The sequence below is a fragment of the Eumetopias jubatus genome, unplaced genomic scaffold (genome assembly GCF_037043125.1).
Source record: "Eumetopias jubatus isolate StellerSeaLion01/CBP00866 unplaced genomic scaffold, mEumJub1_p1.0 scaffold_15, whole genome shotgun sequence".
NCBI lineage: Eukaryota > Metazoa > Chordata > Mammalia > Carnivora > Otariidae > Eumetopias > Eumetopias jubatus.
The window spans coordinates 1,163,250-1,188,278 of record NW_028274821.1 but is presented as its reverse complement, the minus strand read 5'-3'; the positions used below and the strand labels follow the sequence as shown (position 1 = coordinate 1,188,278).

Below are 25,029 nucleotides of genomic sequence, written 5' to 3'. Positions count from 1 at the left end.
TTTTTAAAGATTTTTATTCATTTATTTGACAGAGAGCAAGACAGCGAGAGAGGGAACACAAGCAGAGGGAGTGGGAGAGGGAGAAGCAGGCTTCCCGTGGAGCAGGGAGTCCAATGCGGGGCTCGATCCCAGGACCCCGGGATCATGACCTGAGCCAAAGGAGGATGCTTAACGATTGAGCCACCCAGGTGCCCCAATTTGTACTTTCTTTAAAAACCTTGCCATGTCCCACTGAGAAGGAATTGCGCATTCCTACGGGCTAGAAAACGGTGCTGAGAGCGCCAATCAAACGGACAAAGAAACAGTCCCTGAAGATCCCGGCCACCTCGAACACGGCACACGGCTCACGGCTCTCCGTCCACACACACCCGCACATGCACACCACACGAATGTGTTTCTCGGCCAACTTTCAGCTGGTGCAAAACGCTGATCTGCTGTCCCTCAAAAAGCGCTAAAACCTCCTGAAGATGCTCTGGGGGAGAATGTGGCCCCCCCACCACAGCAGCAACTGCAGGAGACTTATAGTAATCCACCCCTGTCCACTCATAAAAACAAAATCAACACTCAAACCACACAAATGAAGTGTCTGCTCCTTGGAGAGAGGCTCCAAGGTATTTTTATGAAAGTCCCACTTCTTTTTTCTTTTCTTTGAGGAGTTGCACTTTTATTTTAGCCCAAAGCTTAACATTAGGGGAAAAAAAACAAAATTTAAATAAATTGCAATATATCTAAAGTTGGGAACATGTATTTTTTGTCTCCAAGGATAGAAAGTAAATTCTGTTTAATTAAAAACCAAACGTTTACGATCATCTGCCTTTTTACAGCACTTTGCAGCAATTGCAGTAATTGTTAGTTACTCGCTTTGCAAGCAAAAAGATGAAATTTGGAACCGGCAAAGACCTCCCAGAGTGTGCAGCCCCCTTGCTTGCTGACAGGACATTGGTGGCAGACACACCCTGCGTGGTCGGAGCGGCAGGCGTACCTCTGATGGGGCCATCTGCACTGAGCCTCATCTTTCCCCAAGGTCCCATTTCCTACTGAAGACCACGTGCTGCCGTCTCCGGCCGGACATGGACAGGTGGCGAGTGCGGAAGGCACTCAGCCAGGCAGCCTCCATGCTGGCCCTTCGTGCACCCCCTGGCTTTCCCTCTGGGACCTCTCAGACCCGCAAGCTAGCAGGCACCCCGTTTTGCCAGCCGTGATAATCCTGTTCCATTTGCCTCTCTTGACAACCTCTACCTTGTATTTTCTTCTGACCCCTGGTTCAGTGCTGGTGTCATGAACTCAGTGGTGTGAGCACGGGATGCACCCACTCCACAGGGAAGCGACCGGGTCCACGGAAGCCCTCGCCACGCAGCCCCCAGGAGAGCCAGCACCAGCCGCCACAGGCAGCAATGGGCTCCCACTCTTTAGGGCCCCCATTCCCATCCATTCACTAGCAATTCAAGGGCCACAACACGAGTTAGCGTCTGGCTCCGCAACGAGATAATCTCTTCCCACCCTTAAAGGGGAAATAATGAGGGTCCTGCCATAGAATCAACTTGTAGCCGCCAGGTTCTAGCATTCCACTACTTGGGTGATTCTGTCGCCTCATCTTGGTTACATTTCAAAAATCAAAGACTTTTCTGCAAATTAATTTAAATGGCACAATGCAGTTACCACATGATACTTCAAATGTTAAATTAAATCCATTATGCCATAGAAGCAAGATTCCACTAAAATCCAAGATTCTCTCCCAGATAGTATGTAGATTGTATCAAAGGCTCTTCTAAAGCTTTTTTTTTTTTTTTTAAGATTTATTTACTTATTTGACAGAGAGCACAAGCAGAGGGAGCTGGGAAGGGAGAAGCAGACCCTCTACTGAGCAGGAGCCCAATGCGGGGCTTGACCCAGGACTCTGTGATCATGACCTGAGCCGAAGGCAGACACTTCACCGACTGAGCCAGGCAGCCACCTAGGGGGCTCCCGCTCCTTTTACTTTTGTAAGATTTTATGTGTTGCGTCTTTAGGAAAAGAGCATCAGCATTTTGACACACAATTTGGCTGAACACATTTATATACACCAGTTTCTTAACACGAAAATTTAGCCCCACACACCAAGGGAACCAGTCAAAAGCCCATTAAACTGCGTTTAGATGTGCGCGCACGTGCAGTTTGATGTTGGCCCGGCGGTGCTCGAAGGCTGGGGAAGGGAGCCCATGGTGAAGTTTCACTTGCCCTTAATCTTTCTCCTGTGCATTTTCTTCATACAGAACAGATGATTTGGGGCCACTTAAGTCTTGTTCTTCATGTTGACAAGAATCTGAAATCCTCAGATGTTCAGGAAATGGGAAGACACAAATGGGGCCCCTATAGCAGCAACTACGTGGGGATGTGGCCCAGGGAGGCCGCTGCTGGGTGTGACTTGCCGTCCACCACGCCCCCACCTGCCTAAAGGAGCTGCACAGCTGACTTCAGGGCAACATTTATAAAGCTGACACTGGAAGGGAAGACGGGTGCATGTAGCCAGACCATGTCTGACTTCGTGGATGTTAGTTTATGGTAAACAATACAGTTTGTTTCTTTATAAAGATACTCAGGAAATATAAATGTTAGAAATCCAAATGCTTTAAAATGGAGCAAAGTTAAAAATAAGATGCAAAGTATAACAGATTCATGTCCGTTTTGTTTGAAAAACACTATAGTTATATTTTAATTCTGTTAATTATGTCATCATAAGTATGTCAAAGTTCAATGGTATCTTATTTTGCTTTTGAAAATCTTACAATATGCTGTTATGGATCAAATAATAATATCAACTTTTTCAAGAAGTTTTATATGAAGTTTTACATAGAAGACTACAGTGCTACTATTTTGGTTAGTCTGAAATAAATTTTGACTAAGTGAAAAAAACAAGAACAAAAAGCGTTCACGATCTCTCCCAGCTTGTGTCCAAACTTTGCATAAATGCTATCTGTCCTTCATGTACGTTTCTGCAAGTGCACGGCTGTTCCCTCCTGTATCCTCTTGTCTAACTGCTCAGTGCGAGGCTATGAGCAAGCCGGAACATGCGCCACTCTCACGTCAATGACTGGGACGGCGTGGCTGTCATGGCCACTCAGTCCCCGTCAGGCCTGTCGTCAGTGCATCTGGCCTGAGCTCGGAGACCCACAGGGATCCCTACAGGACTGCCTGCTAACTGAACAAACACACCACAAAACCAGGATTCTGGGGCTTGGTGCTGCTGCTCCCACATGGCCTCCCGGCTGCTCGCTTCAACACGGGTGAGCAAAACACAAGTTCCATACAACAGCTCTGCTGAAGCAGAGCCTGACCCCTCCATCACCATTAGGAAAGCCATAAGCTTTGATGGCGTACATCTGAATCCTGGCACTGTCAGGGAAGGAAACCAGAAAGTCACTTTGCCAACACTCCTTCACTCGTGCATGAACACGGGACGCCAGAGGCTCACATTCTTGTTGGAGACAAACTGCTGACGTAGGAGGGACCCTCGGAGGGCCGCACAGAGGAGCACTGCTGTGTTTTACCCTCACACCACCACTGTGCAGTGCACTCTGGACATCCCAAGGGGACAGAGGGGCCCACTAAGGTGCTCGCTCGTAGGAGCACCCAGGTGAGCAGCACAGCCACCACCCCAAGACAGAGTACACTCCGGTCTCCTACCTTCTAAGTGACACCTCTTCTAGGGTTGAGATGTCCTTTCTATGAAACAATGGCAGATGGCGAGCTCCTTTTCCTTTTGGTATTCCTAAACAGCTAAGAGTTGGCAACACTACAGTAGCCCTCCCAACCTTTTTTTTAACAGGTCCATGAAACCCGAATCCATGCTATTGATGAAGGGAGCCACAGAAAAGACTGTCCACAGGAGAGACAGGCGGTCAGGCCTTGTCAGACGCAGGGAGGATGGGCATGGGGGCCAAGGGCTCTGGCACACACCTGAGCACAGCCACTACAGGCAGTCAGGCAGGAAAGGATGGGGTCAGGAAGGGTCAGACCAGATGTGGGAGAGGGGAAGAATCAGAGACACCCCCAAGCTGTACCCTAGAGGGTCAACAGGGACAGCTGGTATCACTCTCTGAGAAACAGAACACAGGGGATAAACCCACTTAGGCAAGGAGGAATACCTTATTTGGTGTGCAGGCGGAGCATCCCAGTGGAGATGCCTCGGCAGATGGTGGGCTACACCCCGCAGTCAGGGAAGGGGTCTCGTGGCTGAACTACACTGGAGAGTGGTCAACACAGCGATGGCAGCTGAAACCCTAAGAGCAGATGAGATGTGGCAGAAAGCTTGAAGCCGCAGTAAGATGCACATGGACTAAGGAACACACACACATACAAGCAGAGGAGCCCGCTCACACAGGAGTCAGGGAGAGGATGTGGTACATGAGGAACACAGAACAAGGCTGGGGTCCAGGAACAAAAGCAGGAGTTTGCAGAGGTAAGGAGAAGAGGGTGGCTGAGTGTTGAGTGTTTCACACCCCAGGGAGATGAAAACCATTCAACACTTCACAGACGTCAACCGAGTCTTCAGCGGCCTTGGACAAAGGCCCACTGTGGTGGCCTAAATTCACTGCAGGGTTAAGCTGCTGAGCACATTACTAGAGGCCACCCTCCGGAGATGTGTAGAGGATCTGTGGGGCTGGGAGAATGTGGGAAAGACTGGAGCACATTTACAAACTGAGGGCCATGAGAGCACAGGGGAGACGGGACTGGGTCTGCAGGGCCCCAGAAGCATCCAGTGAAAACGGCTCGGCTCGAGAACACATCACAGGCCAGTCTCAGACCGGAAAAAGGCAGTGGCGATGGGCCTAGCTGGGGAGAACAGGCAGCGGGGAGGGGGCCAGGGGGGCAGCAGCCCCAGTGCTGGGATGAAGGGTAAGTGGGAGCAGTGTGTGACCAGGAGAGCCTAGAAGACAGCAATGAATGTTCACGAGGAGGGATTTTACCTGCGGACATGGGCAGCCTGGGTCGTGATGGGGACCCTAATGTTTAAATCTGCTTTACGGAGGCATTTTACATGCAGTAAAACCCATCCACCTCAGGCACACAATCCACTGAGTTCTGAGGAAGGCACACCTTAGCAGAGCCAGCACTGCCATGGGGAATAGTGCCCGAGACGCCCCCGGCCCCCTGTGCCCCTTCCCGGCCAGCCCTAGGCAGCAGCTGCACACAGCACCCTCTCTTGAGTTCTACCCTTTCTGGGGTTTACGCAGAGGCAGTCTCACAGCTTTCCTTTGTGTCTGAGTTCTCACTGAAGAGAAGTTTGTTTCTTCCCCACTCCCGGGGCCTCCCCGTGTGACTCTACCCACCCATCATTCACCAGCCGGCCGAGGGGTGATTCGGAGGCCCCACGTAAAGCCACGGGGGCCACTCAGACCCAGGTGTATGTGAACACACAGCTTCACTTGGGGCGACTGCCGCTGAGTGGGAGTGCGGGTCACAAGGAGGTGTGTGTTCAGCGTTGTGCGAAGGTGCCGGGCTGCTATCCAGGTGGCCACTCGCCGTGCTCTCCTGGCAGCCACCTGGAGAGCGGAGGCCCGTGCTGTCCTGCCGCCTCCCCTGGCTGTGACTGGCATTCCCTAATGATGCAGAGGGCCTCTGTGCACCTACTGAACATTCCGGAAAATGCCTGTTCCAACTGTCCCCCATCCTTTTTTGCTGGGTTGTTATCATCTTACTGTGCTGTCCTTTACAAATTCTGGACATGGGTCTGTTACCAGAGACACACTCTGACCCTTTCCCTCGGCCGCTTGCTTTTCATTCTTTTCACTAAGAAATCTTTGCCTCAATTAAGGTTGTAAAGATTTCTTATGTTTCTTCTAGACTTGATTTTTATATTCATTTTTGCACATGTTTCAATTTTGCACATTACTGTAAAAACTATCCCTTCCCCATTTCGTTACCTTGGGCTTCTGACATGAGCGCCTTCCAACTCTGTTCTTCCTTCTCAACATTTTTGTTGTTATTCTAGGTCCTTTGCAGTTCCACATGAATTTTAAAATCAGTTTTCAATTACTTCAAAAAAAAAAATTCGCTAGGATTCTGATAGGGAGGTAATAAAATCTAAGTAAGTCTTTTATTCCATGAACACAGTGTTTCTTTCCACTTGTTTAGGTCCTTCTTCAAGCACAACTATAAATTCACCACCTGCTCAGGCGGGCAGTTCTCAAAAAGAGACAGTGCAGCACCTTCGAGGGAGGAGAGTTTGCTGGGCAGGGGGTTGATGGGGAGCCCAAAGCAGGTGGTGCTGGCATAACCAGCTTGAGAGGGTGCCCCGGAAGGGCAGTATGAGAGGAGGTGAGCAGAGAGCCCAGCAGCAAGTGTTCACACTGAGAACAAGCCCCAGCAGAAGGTGGCACTGGTGACAGAGGGTGAGGGATAGTGAAGTTTACGAGGAGAGATGGAGCTTTTCTCAGAGGAGACCCAGGGCAGGCCGCTGGGCCCAGGAGGCCATGGTCCAGCAGGGCCAACTGCAGACCTGACAGGAGGTGAAGGACGTGCAGCCAAGCTGTCTGGGAGCCCCAGTGCACAGAGCTCACAAGGGCTCTGGAAGGTAAACGGGAGACTGGCAAGGTCCCCAAGGCTTTCCCAAGTGACAAAAAGTGACTAGAGTACAGCCACTAGGAGAGTGAGAGGTGGTATTCAGATGGCCTAACTCTTCAGAGTTACCAAAGAGCCACATCAGGAAAGGAAAAGCACAGCCCACAGAATGGGGGAGAGTATCTGCAGATCATGTGTCTGCTAAGAGAACCCAGAATACAAAATAAACAAAAACACAAAAACTAAAAAAAGCCCTTACAACTCAATAATAAAAAGACAAATTACCCAATTTAAAAATGGACAAAGGACTTGAACAGACATTTCCCCAAAGAAGATAAATGAATGGTCAGCGAGCACAAGAAAAGATGCTCAACACCATTACTCATCAGAGAAATGCAAATCAAAACCCCCTCACACCCACTGGGATGGCTGAAAATACAACAGACAATAGCAAGTGTTGGCATGGATGTGAGGAAATCAGAACCCTCACACACTTGCTGCTGGCAGTGTGACCGGGACAGCCCCCGCAGGAAGCCTTCCGGTGGCTCCACAAGAAGGCGAGCAGGACCAGCAACTCTGGCCCCAGGCACATGCCTGACAGAAAGGAAAGTCCATACAGACGTGGGCACAGATGCTCACAGCGGCCAAATGGTAGGCACAACCTGAATGTCCACCAGCGGAGTCCGCCCCCAGGGAAACAGTGTCCTCCTGCCAGAAACAGGAGTGAGCACCAACAGCTGCTCCTGCATGGATGAACCAGGCAGTTACGCTCCTGAGAGAAACCAGACACAAAAGGACACGTACGTCTACTCATATCAAGTGTCCAGAGACAGATGCAGATCAGTGGTTGCCATGGGCAGGGAGGCGGAAAAGCGGGGAATGACTGCCAGTAAGCACTGGGTTTCTTTTGGGGCGATGAAAATATTCCAAAATTAGAGAGTGGTGATGGTTGCACAACTCTGTGAAAGCTAAAAATCCCTGAACTGTATATTCTGAAAAGATAGATTTTATGACATGTGAATTATAACTCAATAAAGCTGCTATAAAAAGAAAAACAAGCTTTCTAAGCAAGTGGCACTTTTGGAGTAAATGCCCGGCAAATCCCAGCTTTATCGCTTATCTTTCTGGTCCCACACACGGCTCGTGTCAAGAAGGGACAGGTCTCTGGTTTAGCCGCCTTATAGCGCTTACTATGCAGAGGTCGCTGGTGGGGCACCAGGTGTGCATGTGTGTGCCCCAGGAGGTCTAGGGAGGGACCTAGACCAGCCCAGACCTGCAAGGGGGCGTGCCCAAACAACAGGTGGACGAGGGGCTCCGCGACAGGAGATGCTGGGCGGTCAGAACCACTGATCGGGATAAAAACTCCAAATGCGTGAAACTGAACATGAAGTTTAGGACAACCATTAAAATGAATACAAAGACCTGTAACTAATGGTCCAACTTAAAAACATTTTCAAAATTAAAACTAAATGCCTATCCAAAATAAAAATTCTACCACTCACTAGGACTCAAAATCATAGAGCAATTAAAACCCAAAAAGCACATTTAAAAACGGAGCTCACTCAGCATGTGCTTATGGCCAGGAGGTGTTCCCACCAGGGCTGACCACCCCATGCCCCAAAGGCCCTGCCCCTAGTTCTAGAATTTTCCATCACATAACATGGCTGCCTGCTGTCCTGAACACAAATGAAATATTCTTTACTTCTGAATCAAGCCTAAGACATCTGATGCCACCTTACCAGCACCTCTTCCCATAGAAACTGAGAACTAAAAAGCTCAACACCTGCCCAGCTGCCTCACCTCCTCTTTTCCACCACCTTGTGAGAGTTTAGGTTCTCAGTGTGTCCAGCACTGCCCTCCCACCCCAGTGAGCACAACCCTGATTAACAGCACGGCACAGAGTCTGTTCCCCTCCCTGCCCACTGTCTGCAGGTATCACCCCTTGATCTGGCTGTCTGCACTGTTCTGTACCCACCTGGAGCTGTGGGCAAGGAGGTCGCTGCGGAGAGGGTGAAGACCCCTCCATGGCAAGGGGTGCTCTGGGCTCATCACGTAAGGAGTTCACAGAACACCCACCTTCTGGAAGCAGCAATCCAGTGGGAGTGACTTTGGCAAAACGCAATACAGTAGGACAAGAAAGGGCGAGGAGCACCTGCACTTGGGGACATGAATCAGATGCCTATGAAAGCTGTGTATACCACAGACTGTTAAAAATCACAAGAAAGTGTCACACACAACTAACCAAATTTTCAAAAGATGTGGTTACTTTTACGAGCGGGGTGAAGCAGAGAGGATAGGAACAGTGTGACACAGCAGGGATGTTCATGAGAAAGGACACCATCATGTCCAACTTCCCCACATCTGCCACGATGCCGAAATGATGCTGCACACAGGATGGGTACATAAAAGGCGAAAACATAAACACTGTGCAATATCTGAACTCAAAGCGAAATGCGCTTGCATTTTAGACCATGACTCTGAAATACCCAGAACTTAGCAAGTCACTGAAAAATTACTGCAGATTGCTTCTCCATCATACCCACAAAAACCCCCAGCTGATATGTACAATACACATGATGATAATACAAAAAACTCGATTGGATCCTGACTTAAAACACACACACACACACCCCATAAATGACTTGCAGGAACAAGTGAAAAATGTGAACATGAACTTGACCTTACAGAACACTAGGGACTACTGCTGATGTAGTTGGGTGTGCTAATAGTAATATGAGTAAGGAAGAGATTAGCCTTATTTTTAGGGGGTCGTGATATAAACTGAAGTTTTCACAGGCGAAGTGTTAGAATGTCTGCAACTAACTTCCAAATAGTGGAGTTAAAAAACAAAGATAGATATAAATATGCTTTATGGCAAAATGTTAACTGTAGAACCAAGTAGATACATGGATGGAGATTGTCTATTTCAACTTTTCATGTACTTAATATTTTTCTTAAACAAAGTTAGGAAAAGCACATGCTAACGATATTAGTGACCTGCCAGGAGACTGAGCTGGTCCCCCACTAATCCCACAAACAGTGCTGCTGTCTAATGTCTGACGCGTGACCAAGGCCAGCTCGGCTGAAACGCACGTGTGGTCTGGGGTCTCGGGAGCCTCTCCGCTGCTACCCAAAACTGCCTGACCCTTGTAAGAAGCCAGCCTTCCCTTCATCCCCACCTACAAAAGCTCACTGCCAGGCAAACCTGATGAGCACAACACCTCATGCAAGTGCACCTGCCTTCAGGCTGGACATTAGCAGTGGACCACCAGGACCAAAAACTGCAGCACTTTCCTCCACAGGGACACAGGAATGACACTATGGCCAACAGCAGGAAGAAAGCTTCTCTCCTTCAAGGATGAAGAAAACAAGCAGCTTCTAACAAGAGGAGAAGTTGAAAACCCTGGGCCCAAGAACTGTCAGAAGGACAAGGAAAGCATCCCAACAGCCAGCACGCCGGAAGGGAGGGGCCCAGGGGGCAAGGAGCCAGAGGAAAGAGGCAGGAAAGAGATGTGCTTGAATGATCCGGTTTCTCCAAAGTTCACTCCAAGTTACACACAAAATCCGCTTTGAAACTAACCACCACAGGAGACGGTTTACAGCGGGAGGGTCAATCTGACAGGAGACAGAATTTCACAGAAGTACCCCTGGGAACCATCCCGAGCAGCCCCTTCGCTACAGGAACCAAGGCCCAGGCTGCCCGACAGACTTCCCACCCGCCCCCCAAGAGCGACTGTGGTCACGGCAAAGGGGACTCGGAGTCCCAGGAGGCTGCTGGCCAGTACACGCCCAGCAGGCGTCCCCACGGCCCACCCATTTTAGAAAACCGTGCGTGTTTCCGACACTCCTCACTTTCACAACAGGAAGGCAAGAAAGATAAAAATATAAAGTGTTAATAAAACAGTATAAAGGCAACATTTCTCTAATGAACTTGGTTGGGTCCCCTCCATCACCCAAACACTAAAACTTTAATTATTAATTAGACTTTCTTAATTTTAGAAAATTACAGGACATTATGAAATTTATCAAACTATGCTAAGACATGATCCAAATAACAGCTAACTGTTATTACCTACTGAAAATATCAGGATTTGTAAAACAATATAAAAACCTTCAGCTAAAAGATTTCCACCTACCTAGGAACACAGCATGAATTCCTCTAAGGAGACGTTTAAGGACATTCATTTATCTCCCTAAAGCATAAGTGTTGGGAACAAGATAAGGCAGGTTTGTGGGTTTGCCAAGGCAGTGCTGATGGTGAAGTTAGGGGAGGCGTGGTATCGCTCGCTCTGCAGCCTATCTCCTTCTACAATAATGGGACATCATTCACATTATTACAGCAGCAGCAAACTGAACAGCCGACGGTCACCAGTGTTGGAGACGAAGTGCACTTGTACCTTCAGCGAGGCTAGTGGATGCTCTGGGCCCAGTAAGCTCCAGTGGAAGGAGGCCAGGTCTTCGTCGGGCAGGATGTGATTCCCTGCAACACAGACATGGCACAGTGAGAAAGAGCGCGTCACTGACACTGCACGCCACCATCCGCAGGTCCCTAGGGGCTTCATTTTAGATGCTGCGGTAACTTAGGACCGTCTCCTTTGACATACCACATAAAACTTCCACACAAACACTGAAAATACTTCTTTATCTTTTCATATAAAGCCACAGACAGCAGGTAGACCTCTTGCAGCTGCCTCAGCACAACATGAGTTTCCAGGACAGTTGCAACAGCATTCCAACTGAACAAACTGCGTAAAACTGAAGTGACTTCGCTCGACAGTGTTAAGGTCAGTCTGACAATGCTGGGATATCGGGTTTCATTTGCTCACAAGACCCTAGGCTTCAAACTCCAGGTTCCACAGCAGAGGCAGACCACGCACTTCCAGAATCTCTCTAAGCAAGGTTATGTGACTTGTGACATGGTCATACCTCCTCCCATCACTTCCACCATCACCCACAGATGACGAAGCACAGACCACACCAGCACCAGGAATGCCACTCGGCTGGACGCCTTATCACCAGGGCTGCATCAAAAATAAAAACTGCATTCGGTTGAGAAACTATATTTTGGGGAACACTCTCCCTTCACTGTAGCACTTGGATGCCAACATACCAACATCATTAGTGTGTTAGTTCTCTCGATGCAATTTGAAAGTGTCAAGTTCCTGAATAATTCTGTGATTCTTATATCATGATTTAGTCCCCTCCCCACTGAGAAGGCAGATTCATTAATTAACTACTAAGAGAAAGCAAAACAAGGTGAGTTCAGTGCGCCTGGGTGGCTCAGTTGGTTAAGGGTCTGCCTTCAGCTCAGGTCATGGTCCCAGGGTCCTGGGATCGAGCCCCGCATCGGGCTCCCTGCTCAGGAGGAGTCTGCTTCTCCCTCTCCCAATGCCCCTAACCACCCTTGCTTGTGCGTGCTCTCTCACTCTCAAATAAATAAAATCTTAAAAAAAAAAGGTGAGTTCTTAGTAACTAATTAATTAATCTTAATACTCTAAACATGAAAGTACTCGACACATGAGCGCTGAACTGTCATGAATTCCAGAGAAGCAAAGTTACGTCCTCACTGTCTTACTGAGCTTTGCACTGCCTTCCTGGGTTCACAGGTGCACAGAACTTTACTGTGAAGTATCAGGCATCTTAGATTTTTTTTGAAGCTTCTATCTGAAAAAATATGAGGCCAATTCCAACATCAGTAATAGTCTACTAAAATCTGGGTCACATACTTAACTGAATATTCTACCCAACCCCTCTAAAACAAAATAACTCATATAACTACACTGCCCATTACAAAAAGGAAAAGGAAAAGAAAAATAATCTTTCTCATTTGAGGACACTGAAACTTTTACACAAAATCTAAAATAAAAATGCTTGCCCAATTAAGACTTTACCTGTAACTTGCCTAAAATTTTTAAAGAAATTCCAAGCCCTAAATTTATTATTATTCAAAATGTAACTACTGTTTCTCACTCATTTTAAGACTTCACAGGATAATTTAGCTAGAAGAATACAGAGTTTGCACTCTCTCCTAAGAAATATATTCAACGTTTCTCAAATACAATAAACAAATATCCTCCATATCTCAAATTAGCTAGGGAATCCTGATATTCTGCAAGCATACAATTTTCTAGTTCATTTAAGGTCAATTAATATGCTGAAGTCATTTTGTGTAACATTTAAGTAAATAGGAAACTTTTCATAATATCCCCATTTACATAATCACTTTTAACATCAGAGAAAATACCTTCTATATTTTAATATTTGAAAATATGAAAGTATATTTAGAAAATTGGTTTTAATTCTCCAAATCCCAAGGCCAAATGGACAGAAAACAGCCACGTGATTAACAACACATAGTTAAGGTAAGATTCAAGCAAGGATAATTTGCAAAATCAGAACTGTTGACTGATTGGTGGTTACACCGTTTGAAATGCTATCACCAAATACAACACAAAAAAAATTGTGGCTCCCTCAGTGTAATTTCTAACTGTGTAAAACTTTTTGGAATGTTTATAAAATCTGATAAGTAGAAACATCTAAACACAGCCCACAATATGACTGCCATCGTACACATTTCAGAGAAGACAAATGGAGAACACAGTAAGATCTCACTTATCTGGAGACCACGGAGCGTTCAAACAGGGCCTGTGTGTCCCTAGCAGTCCCCCACCCGCAGCTGTGATCCCAGGAGGGCCCAGCTTGCAGAATGCCCATTCACACTGTGGGCACAATTCTTACAAAACCAGCCACTAGAGCTGGGTGTCCAAGCAGCTTTAAATGTGCACACTACAAGCACAAGACCAGGAATGAACAGAAAAGAAAAAAACTGCAAAATGCAAACAAAAGTGATAGATGAATATATAACTATTGGAAAGTCGTTTTTACATAAAACGAATTAATATATAAAACTTCAATCAAAACAAGATTTCATCTTTTCTAGGTACCCAGCATGAGGAATTCCTCCGAGGGAGTTTCTGGACACCTAAAATGCAGGTATTGGAGGTGAGCTAAGGTAGCTTATGTTTGTTGTTTTTCTTTCCAAAGCAGTGAGTGTCCCCAACACACAAGAACCCATGACAGAGCTGAGTTCACAACACATTTTCTTCTCTAACAAACACGACTTATGACAAAGGGTTAAATGTCTAATTTTCATAGTGAGGATGTGCTTAACATTTGTGATTTTAAAATATCATTTTCCCCAAAGTATTAGTGAATTTATTCACAAAATTAGTTTTCCGCCCCGGAAAGAACAACACATAAACAAATACTTACGAACAAAAGAAGCACATTATCAGCAACACCAAAAAATAATACTGAGTAAGGAACACCACTGAGGAGGGGCACACTCCACAACATTCCAGCACTGACATTTAAAAATATCAGTGTGTTCCCAGCGTAGAACCCTATCAAATGAAGCAGTTTTCACACTGCCCACCTACCTAACAGAGCAGCAAAGATAGGGAAGCGGTTTGGGTTCAGGTCCAGCTGCTTGGCGACCTCGTGCATCAGATACTGGCTCGTGGTGAGACTTTTCCCATTCCGGCTCAGTTTGAGGGCGTGGGCACTGAAGTAGTAAGGGATGTTGCACAGCGCGTAGTCGGAGTCGTAGGCGACCAAGCCGTGGAAGCCGTTTTCTCTGCAGAAACCGATCACTTCCTGATGGTGGTCCTCGATGCTCTGGGCCACCTGTGCAAGCGAGAGGAGCATGTGGTCAGAGCACCCGCCACAGCGCCCATGCAGATGCCTCTGTGCAGAACCTGCAGATCCCAGATACAGAAACACCCAAAAGAGCCAAAGAATCAAAGAACCATAAACAGGGTGTGGCACACCGCTCCCGGGAGCAAGTTCTGTGGGAGCAAGCTCTGTGGGAGCCATCTCCTGGTCAGTGACTATAATCTCACCCAGACTGCAAATTAACTGCCCATTTCTTGTCAAATTCAAAGATCGTCCTGCTTAAAAATACACAATGTCAGCTGATCCCCGTAACAGCATTCTGAGGGAAACGAGGGAGAAGAAAGAGGGATAGAAGAGGAAAATAAACAAGTGCCAAAGCAGGAGACAGAAGCCAGCCACCTCGGTAAAACCAAATAATTTCTTCAAAGTAGAAATATGTCAAATAGGGGGCGCCTGGGTGGCTCAGTCGGTTAAGCGACTGCCTTCGGCTCAGGTCATGATCCTGGAGTCCCGGGGTCGAGTCCCACATCGGGCTCCCTGCTCAGCGGGGAGTCTGCTTCTCCCTCTGGCCCTCTTCCCTCTCGTGCTCTCTGTCTCCCATTCTCTCTCAAATAAATAAATAAAATCTTTAAAAAAAAAGAAATATGTCAAATAGATAAAATAATAAAAAGGATTTTTTTTTTAACAGAAAAGCCAAGCGTTACCCTTCACTCACAGATCTACTAGTTATTATACCCGCTAAAGTACTCAGCATATGGGGACAGTAGTAAAGGTGAACGTTTACCCCAAACGACACTGTCACATGGTTATCCTATGCAAAGGATCAGACCTGGTGGTGTAGTCCCAGGCTCAGGACCACCATGGGGACCAGGCTGAAACTCACTGCCTGCTTAGTGATGAAGACTACAAAGCCGCAGCTTCTTTCCTTGTCCCGACTCTCCTAGGGTGAGCGGTCCACCACAGGTATCCCGGGGACCCAGGTATCTCGGGGACTGTAGCATCCTAAGGGCGGGCAGCGGACAACACCCGTGGAAAAGTAAAAGGCTCTAGGAATCTTTCTACTCCCAAAACATACCAAAAGGCATTTGAAAAACACTTTCCTAAAATATATAAAGTCAAAGACAATCAATTCCTCTCCTATTTCCCAAATTCATTCAACCAACTGAAATCTGGTAGATTTTTTGTTTCTACAATAGATAAGGTATTTGAGAAACAGATTTTTAAATTAAATCAAGTGACGCAGCTAACGGTGGAAAGTTAACTCCCCAAAGAGCCCTAAAGTTGAAAAACATGCGCCTTAAATGTAAGCATCTAGAACTATACTGTCCAATGTGTGGCTATATTGAATTAAAATCAAAACTAAATCACATCCAAACAGTAAGTATGAGTGTTCAGGGGTCACCGGCTGGGCACACTGTGGAGTTGCTCCCCTTTCTCACTGAATTTCACAGGGCAAGTCGTCACCGTATTTTGTTGGAAAGTTAGTTATAATGAAATCTCACTTAGAAGCAAGGCAAACCCTTTAAAGATGCTATTTAAAGGAAAAGTAATTCCCTGCATTCTCTTAATACTTTCATAAAAACATTTTACTTCATAAGAAAAATATAAACATTTAGTCAATTTATTTCTATTTCTTAGAATAAAAAAATGCACTTTCATCCCTTATCTAAAAACACTGTACCTTCACTAAAATAGAGAAGTACAGTTTAAGAAAATTCTGAAATGAGGCCAGCTCCACCTCTCCCAGCCCAAGCCCCCGGCTCCCCCCACTTCAGGATGCACAACTTTATAACGACAGCAACATCTTAAAGCATTTCTAAATCACAGCAAACCCTGGCTGTCGTCCAGACAACTTTAATCATAAATCTGCACCATCTCCCCAGAAGCCCTGAAATGAAAGGAGACTGTGAGTGACCACCCCTCACCTCCCACCCCTCCAAGGAGTCCCAGAAAAGGCAGCGTGGCAACTTGCTCCAGAGCCAGGCATCCTGTGGAGATGGGGCAGAATTAAGTGCAGGAGCTGCACACCGCACACCCGGTATGTATGTTTTGTGAGAGAGTTTATTAAACCACTCTCCCAGGACGCTGCGGCCAGGGCCATCACCCTTCCTGAGCGCCCCTGTGCCAGTCACCAGGCTGCACGCCTCACAGCCACCCGGGAAGGGGAGGGGAGCCAGCCCGGCATGAGGGCCCACGAGGGCCCCAGGGGGGAGGGCAGGTGCACTGGCCCAAGGTGAGCACAGCGGAGAGGTGGCAGTGGTAAACTCAGAGGAAGCAGGGATGGGGTCTCATCTGGCAGTTCTTAAGGAAGGCTTCAGACTCCTACAACAATCGGCACTATACTTCCAGAACCTTAAAACGTTCGTGCCCTTTGACCCGGTGATCTCACTCCAGGAAACGGAGCCTAAGAAACCAGCACCGGTAACAAACGCTGGGAACGCCAGAGAGTCAGAGCAGGCTCCCATGGGAGAACGTAAGCTAACATCCAGGAGCTGGGCAAACACACCAGCCCGCGGTGTTGTGCAGAAACACAGGGAAAAGCTTTCGACAAAACACTAAGCAAACTGTTCAGAATCAATCCCCTGTACACAGAGCAGCGCGAAGCTGTGTCGGTGGGGAAACACTGGAAGGGACACAGCAAACGCCAACAGCTGTGTCAGGATGGTGCAATTAAGCTTAACGGAAAACTTCCTTAGAGGAAAAAAAAAATGAATAAAAACGCTGAAGCAGCACTAGGATAAGCCACACCCACACTGGCCACCTCAGTGTCACCACAGTGGGGACAGACGCTCTTCCTTCCCCAAGAATGACAAGGCATGCACTTACTTATCTGCCAACCAGGGGTCTAGCCTGGCATCTGGCACATGGTAAACGCCAAAAGAAAGAAGAACACTGGGGGCCCCATTACGGGGACCCAGGAGTCTTTAAGCTACCTGCACAGATGGGTGAGATCTGCTCTATCCGGCAGAAGGCAGCAGGCAGAGGGCCTCGCAGAGGGCAGACTTGGGGCTCTCCACCATCGCCTCCTTCCGCCATCCCAAGCACAGTTCCCTGTTCTTTCAGAACATCTGGTTTCAGTTGGCATTAAAAAGCAAAGTGAATGAGCTCTTATTAATTCACTACAACACTAATTTGCAAATGATTAACAATACCTTAATCCTCCCTCAAAATAGCTGCCCACTAGAATTAATGTCCTAAAACAAAAGATGGAGGAATCAAGCCTGTGAGCATGGACTTCAAGGCTCGAGTCAAGGTAGGCTGACCTGTGCCCCTGTCTTGCTCATCTTTCCCACCTCAGGCACCCTGAGGGCCGGCAAAGGGGACAGACCCAGAACGCCTAGGTCCCAGTTCTGGCTTGACACCCACCTGCCCAGCCAGGAATGTACAATTCCTGGGTCTTTAAGTTTCCTTCAACTTCCAAATTTCTGGTATTCTCTCCCACCTTTACCTGAGGAAAGGCAACATGGCCTTAAAACCATAAGGTAACAGAGACACGACCCTCCCCCGGCGGGCGGGTAATGGACGCATGGTGGTCCGGTACCACAAAACCCTGAGGCCAGAGTTCAGAGCTGGGGATCTAGGTGGTGGACACACATGACGTTATGCACTGTCCAAGCTCATACAACTACACCTCTCACATGGAGAATGAACTTTAACGTATGCAAATTAAAAACAAATCAGCCGGGACATCTGGGGGCCAGGAATGAGTGCAGACTGGCTAAGGTACAGAATTGTACTGGAAAAGTTTGAAATGACCTCTCTGAGTGGGGTGGGGGCTGCTGCCCTAGGTTACTCTGGAGAACAATGTTTTGAATGGAAGGTCAGATTTCTGAGGACAGGCACCACACAGATGCTGACCTCTCCTGGTAATGTGTATCTCGAGGGTACAGGGGTGCAGGTGACTGCGCTGAGACCACATCATGAATGGTGGACGAGCCAGGTGTCTCACTGCCAGACAACGGGGTTACACATGGGCAGAAGGAGGAGGCTGGCACGACCCTATGGTGCCAGCTTAGCCATGGAGACGTCCTATGAACTGACAGGCCCAGAAATCATCAGAGGTGACGTGTGTACACACACACCTGCCCGCTGTGGACAGGCAGCTGAAAAGCAGGGACACCCCAGGAGTGAGAACACCTGCGCTCTGATGTGGTTTCTAAATTCCGTTCTCCACGAAATGGAACCAGGGCCCTTGAGAAAAATGGGTGATGCCAGGGCAGGGAAATCCAAGACAGCCCTAGGGCATGTCTCTGTAGTGCCAGAAAGGAAGGAGGTGCTCACAAAACGAAGGAGGGGTGTGTCAGGACACAGGAAGCCCCCCACCCCAAGAGACTCCCAATGACCAAAGCTAGAATAATTTATGCAACAAAATAAAGAACATATTAGGTTATCACCCAAAGTATAAAACTAATACACGAGCCCATATTAGTCCAAACAAGTGATTACATAAACACAGTCTGCCCTACACAAGAATCCAACAGTAATGTGAAATCCCTCCCAGGAGCTGAAGTTCACCCCCACCGTCCCCCCAAGCAGGGGCTAGCCTAAAGGACCACTTCCAAAGGAGCAAACCAGCAACGGGATGAAGTCACATCATAGAGCAGATGCCAGCAGACTCCACCACGGTATGGTGTGACAAAGGGCACTGCACCTCCGGGGCCTTCTCCCCAAAACACGAGAAAGCATCAGGCAGCCCAAACTGGAGGCCAGCCTACAAAATACCTGCTCAATAACCCAAAGTGCCAAGGACACCAAAGAAGCAGAGGTTGAGGAGCTGTCCTGGACCAGAGGGGCCTGAGGAGATGAGACACCTGAAGGCCACAGGGCAACCCAGATCGGGGCCCAGAGCCTAAAAGAACCCCAGCGGAAGGAGGAATAAGAACTGAATGTTAGAACACAGTGAGGCTCATGGTACCGCATCAATGCGAGCTTCTTAGTTTTGATAACCGCTCGCTCACAAGCTGTAACCATGCACGGAAGCAGAGTGAAGGATATTCGGGAACCCTCTGTACCATCTTGGCAACTTTTCTATAAACCTAAAATTATTCCACAGTTAAGAAGTTTATTTTAAAAAAGAAAAAAGTCAACAGTCTACAAGACACCAGCTGGAAGACTATTTTAAGCTACTTCACCAGGTGAACACAGCATTAACAGGCATGAACAGCACAGTCTAAGATCCTATTATGTGAAAACACATCTCTCTGCAGATCGTGGGGCTTCAGGAAGCAGGAGAGCCCACTGCAGGTGAGATTGGGCCACTACAGACCTGCGAATAAATGAACCAAGTCCACTGGCCAGAGGGCCCGGGGACAACGCCTCAAGACGAGCACCACCTCAAAGAGCAGGTGTTGGGACTGGGTCAGTGCAAGGTCTGGCTAGGGACAGGAAAAGGGTCTAGGCTGCGTCAAAACAGGACTTGAAAAGCAAATATTTAATTAAAGATAAAAAGTAAATGTCAGTTAGGCTTCAGGGAAGCAGGGTCTGACAGGCGCTGGCTGTCCCTCTCTTTTGAGCATCTCCTCTCCGGGCCTGTAGGCCCTCTGCTCTGGGGCCTGCCTCCCACCTAAGCTGCCAGAGGACAGCACCCTGCTTCTCCAATTCCCTGGCCCCCAACTCCAGGTGCAAACTGGGCAGAATAGAACGAAATCGGTACACCTGGTTCTTAATTCTAATTTTAGAAGTGAGGAAAAACTATGACATACGATACTGGGATGATTATTTCAAGCTAAAAACCTGAAGCCCTGAGACCCGCCTTCCTACAAGCAGTAGTAGAGGGGTAAAGCCTCCCTCCCCGAGAGTGAGGCAAACCTGGAATTCTGCATGGCCTCAGTAAAGAAAACCCCAGGCTGGTACCCCGAGACCACAACCGCCATAAAGGCAGGTTTCTGTCTCTGGCGCCAGGGGGGCGAACCCCACTGCCCACTTTAACACTTTCTGCACTTCCACTTCTTCATCTGCAAAAGTAACACCATCCGTACCTCAAAGGGCAGCTGCAACGGTTAACGAGCAACTGCATGTAAACAGTTCAGTCCTTCATCAATAATAAACGCTGATAGAAGTTGGCTACCATTTGTCTTTAAGAAAGCTGCATGAGAAAGGATCTGCTTCTTCATACTTTTCAAACATATGGGACCTGAAACACTATGAGTTGTCATAAATAGATTTTCCGACATCAAGAAAAAAAATACTGTGTGAGGTTTTTCTTTAGAACGGTTTTACACCAGCTCAGGGAATAATGTGACACACCCTCCAGCCACTTATGAGATTTAAAAGATGTTAAGTTAACCTGAACATAGGAGGACAGGAGTCGACCTAAATTCTTTTGCTTTTTTAAAAAATGACACCTTGATCTTGAACTCTAGTTGCCAGGTCCTGGGTGGGTGAGATTACTCAGGCTACTCAATGCTGCTCAAGTCCAACAGAAGAATGAGGACATAAAAGTCAACTCCAATTTGGTGGAAGATTTTTATTGTTGTTGTCAACATTAAAAGGGCAATTTCAAGTTATGACATATTTTAGCGATGTCTCTAAAAACTAAGTCTCTCCCCTTCAGGAAATCTGGAATCAGAACTGAAGAGCTTCTTACCTTACACATCTCTTGCCTGTTCTATAAGAACTGGTTACAGTAGTCTTAAAAGGAAAAATAATTTCTTTTAAAGTAAGTGAGTGGCACATGAAAAGATTCTCGATTTCATTAATCATAAAGGAAATGAAAATCAAAACCACGAGATACCATTCAACACCCATAAGGATGGCTACGATCAAAAAAATAAGCAAAGCACAAATAAGCAGGTGTTGGCAAGGAGGGGAAGAAATTGGAGCCTCATACACTGCTGGTGAGAATGCAAGAGGGCGCAGCTGCTGTGGAAAACAGTATGACCATTCCTCAAAAAGTTACCCAGAGAACTACCCTATGATCCAGCAATTCTACCTCCAGGTATACCAAAAGAACTGAAAGCAGAGACTCAAACAGGTATTTGTACACCCATTCTCATAACAATACTATCACAACAACCAAAAGGTGGAAGCAACCATCAACAGATGAATGGATAAAGAAAGTATGTACAGACACAGAATACTACTCAGCCTTGAAAAAGAATAAACTCCTGACACCTGCTACAAAACATGGATGAACCTTGAGGACACTATATTAAGTGAAATAAGCTGGTCACAAAAGGACAAATACTGTACGATTCTACTTACATGAGGTCCTGACAGCAGTGAAATTCCAAGACAGAGTAGGCAGTGGGCACCAGGGGCTAGGAGGGGGGTGGGGAGGGATACAGTTGCAGTTTGGGTGTTTAGTGGGGACAGAGTTTCAGTTTGGGAAGATGAGAAAGTTCTGGAAACAGAAGGTGGGGATGGCTGCACAACAGTGTGAATGTACCTAATGCCACCACACTGTACACTTAACAATGGTTAAAATAGTAGAATTTTGTTATAGTTTACCACAATTTAAAAAAAGTAAAATTAAGAATATATAATAATAAGGGCGCCTGGGTGGCTCAGTTGGTTAGGCGACTGCCTTCGGCTCAGGTCATGATCCCGGAGTCCCCGGATCGAGTCCCGCATCGGGCTCCCTGCTCAGCGGGGAGTCTGCTTCTCCCTCTGACCCTCCTCCCTCTCGTGCTCTCTATCTCTCATTCTCTCTCTCTCAAATAAATAAATAAAATCTTTAAAAAAAAAAGAATATATAATAATAAAAAGAGGGTTTTGTGCCATCTCCCTGTCTTCTTAGGAAGCCTAAGCACTTGGCTCCAAGAGGTAACTTCCTACTTGTCAAAAGATAGAGGTTTTACTTTTCCTTCAGATGACGACATTAGTGTGCATGATTAGCAAGGACTGTGGCTGCCAGGCTATATAACAGGCTGAGACTTCTTTTTTTCCTTTGCAATCTCTTTAATAGACTGCCTTAATGCCTGGCCAATAACAGGTACTCAATTTTTGCTAAAGGAAGGATGAATCATTGACTGGGAACCAATCAGAAAAGAGAGTATCAGGAATATAAAGTGAGAAAATAAATCTTACACAATGGCCATTGATCCAGGTGTTGTAAGAAAATAATTAAATGTGTCTGTCTATATAAATAGAACAAAGCAAATATCTGATTAAAAAGTTAAACACCTATACTACACATATGCAAGAGAAGTAAACTGAGTCCCCAGCCTCAAGCAGCCTCCAGTCAGCTGGGGATGCACACACAGGTAGCTATAACAAAGCAGAACCCAGGAAGCACAGATGCACAGGCGCACTGTGCGTATCCCTGGTCCACCTGTGGGATCATCAGAACAGGCTCCATGTGGGGCGCCTGGGTGGCTTAGTCAGTTAAGCGTCTGCCTTTGGCTCAGGTCATGACATGATCTCAGGGTACTACGATGGAGCAATGGGGAGTCTGCTTCTCCTTCTTCCTCTGCCCCTCCCCCTGCTCATGTTCTCTCTCTCTCAAATAAATCAATAAAATCTTATAAAAAAAATAAAAGAGGCTCCATGAAGGAAGCTGGCACCTGACATGGACTTTAAAGTATGAGCAAAATCCTGACCAGCGGAAGTGGGTAGTTGGACAAGAAGGAGAAACATGAACAGAGTGGGGAAGCTGGACGTTTCCTGGGGAAGCAGGGAGTGGAATGCTGAAGCACTGACAAAGTAGAGCAGAGGAACTGTGAGCCATGCGGGCAGGTGGAAGGAACTCAGTTCAGGAGGGTCTGAACCTCAGTACAGAGTTTGGATTAATGGTTTTTTTCAAGTTGTTGGCAGAACTGACTAACCTGAGGAGCCCGCAGGCCGCACTGACAAGGTATGCAGGATGAGTTCCACCGGTGAGGCAGCAGGTGTGGGGCCCAGTCAGATGAGATACAATTCTGACGGCTGCCCACACTTAGACACTGGTGAATAAAATGGTACCCTGAGTGTGTGTACTTTTTGCTCTATTTTATTATTCTGTATCATTTTTTCTAAATGCTGGTAAATACCCAATAATTTGGTTTCACAACCACCAAGGGGTTTGCACAATCACTTATTCGGCCTATAGGCTCCACTTGGAGAGTTTACATGGTGGGGGTACTGGAGTGAGGAAGGGCACGTGGGAGACTGCCGGGCTTGCAGAGGGACCGGCAGGCTGGGTCGTGAAATGCAGGGGGAGGGGGCAACACGACGACTCTAGGGGGCCAGGAGTGTGACCCTGAAGTGGATGACGAGGCTGAAACCAGTGAAGGTTATAAGCAAAATCAGAGGAGCCCAAGTGCACAGAGGATGGAACAGAAACAAGAATGAAGACTAGCTCAGAAGGGGTTGGGGCTACAGAAGGGAGACAGCATTTCAAAGTCTTAACGGTGAAGCTTCCCACTAATTACAGGGTCCCACTCTGGGGTGGCTAAAGCACAAACACAATGGCCACTTGATGTGAGGGATAGGAGGCAGGAAGGGGGTTCTGAGTGGTCAGCTGTGTGCTAAATAGGGGTCAGGAGACACGGTGTCAAGCATATAACACCAACGGCCCGACAAGCCTCTGCGAGCAGGCTGTGGGACTGGTCAAAAGCTGTGTGCACACGTGGACAGCAGTAACTTCAAAGAGGTGATGCTGCGATTATGAGAAGGAAGAGCATGTAGTGGAGAACAGTGGCGATTATGGGAAGTCTTATTTCAGTAGCTCCAGGAAATAGAAGCACTCTGATCATCGAAAAGGGTTCAACAAGGCATACAAAGGAGAAATGCTGGCTTTGATCAGTCTAACTTCAAGAAAAGGGAAGAGATTTAGACATGGTGATGAATGTTATAAAAATCAGTGCTGAAATCACAAATCGGGGGCTCAAGAGCACAATCCAACCCCCAGCCTATTTTGTTTGGCTTAAATAGTATTTTTTAAATGGGATAATTTCAAATAAAAGTCTGGATTCCTAGCTTTCTTGAAAAACGTGAAGTCTGATAATGCTGGCTCTACAGTCCTATAAGGTTTTTTTTTTTTAAAGATTTTATTTATTTATTTGACAGAGAGAATGAGAGATAGAGAGCACGGAGGGAAGAGGGTCGGAGGGAGAAGCAGACTCCCTGCCGAGCAGGGAGCCCGATGTGGGACTTGATCCCAGGACTCCAGGATCATGACCTGAGCCGAAGGCAGTTGCTTAACCAACTGGGCCACCTAGGCGCCTACAGTCCTATAAGGTTTGTAAAACATGCACACTCTTGGATCTACCAAGTTTGTGTGTGCACCATTAGCAGGGGGTTGGGTAAACCATTGGAACACTATACGCAGGCATTAAAAAGAATTAGAATTATATAAACATAAAAACATTTTTTACATCCTTATTTAAAAAAGCAAATTGCTGAATAATGTATTGTGTGATCACATTAATATTAAAAATTAAAACCATACGGTGCTAATACATAACATGTTGTGTAACATATAATACAAAACATACATAGGCAGCTGCTACAGAAAACAGTATGGCAACTCCTCGAAAAATTAAACATGGAATTACCATATGATCTACCAATTCCACTTCTATGCATCTCCAAAAGAACTATAGCTGGGGCTCAAACAGAGCACACCCAAGTTCATAGCAGCATGATTCATTATTCACAACAGACAAAAGGGGAAGCAACCCAAGCTTCCATGGACAGAAGGATGGGTGAACCACATGTGGTCTGTGGAATACTATGCAGCCTTTAAAAAGGAGGGTAACTAACACAATGTCACAACATGGATGAATCTTGAAGACATTAGGCTGAAATAAGCCAGTCCAAAATTGGTACACTGCAAAATAATAAATATTTTAAAATAAGTCTTTTACATGGATGGTTGGTTTTGGTTGTAATGTG

At 46.9% G+C, this 25,029-nt stretch overlaps 2 protein-coding genes across 3 annotated transcripts in view; both read right to left on the bottom strand.

Moving 5' to 3' along the window:
• PTPDC1 (protein tyrosine phosphatase domain containing 1) overlaps positions 1-25,029 on the bottom strand; it is a gene marked incomplete in the record, with an annotated part of 669,594 nt that overhangs the window by 425,283 nt on the left and 219,282 nt on the right.
• The window catches only part of FAM120A (family with sequence similarity 120 member A), a 92,414-nt gene that overhangs the window by 62,991 nt on the left and 4,394 nt on the right, over positions 1-25,029 (bottom strand). For both annotated transcript variants that reach the window (XM_028093076.2, XM_028093077.2), the window contains exons 2-3: positions 13,980-14,226; positions 10,938-11,020 (exon numbers count right to left, since the gene is read on the bottom strand). In XM_028093076.2, the coding sequence (XP_027948877.1) occupies positions 10,938-11,020; positions 13,980-14,226 (330 nt within the window). The remainder of the gene's footprint in view (positions 1-10,937; positions 11,021-13,979; positions 14,227-25,029) is intronic.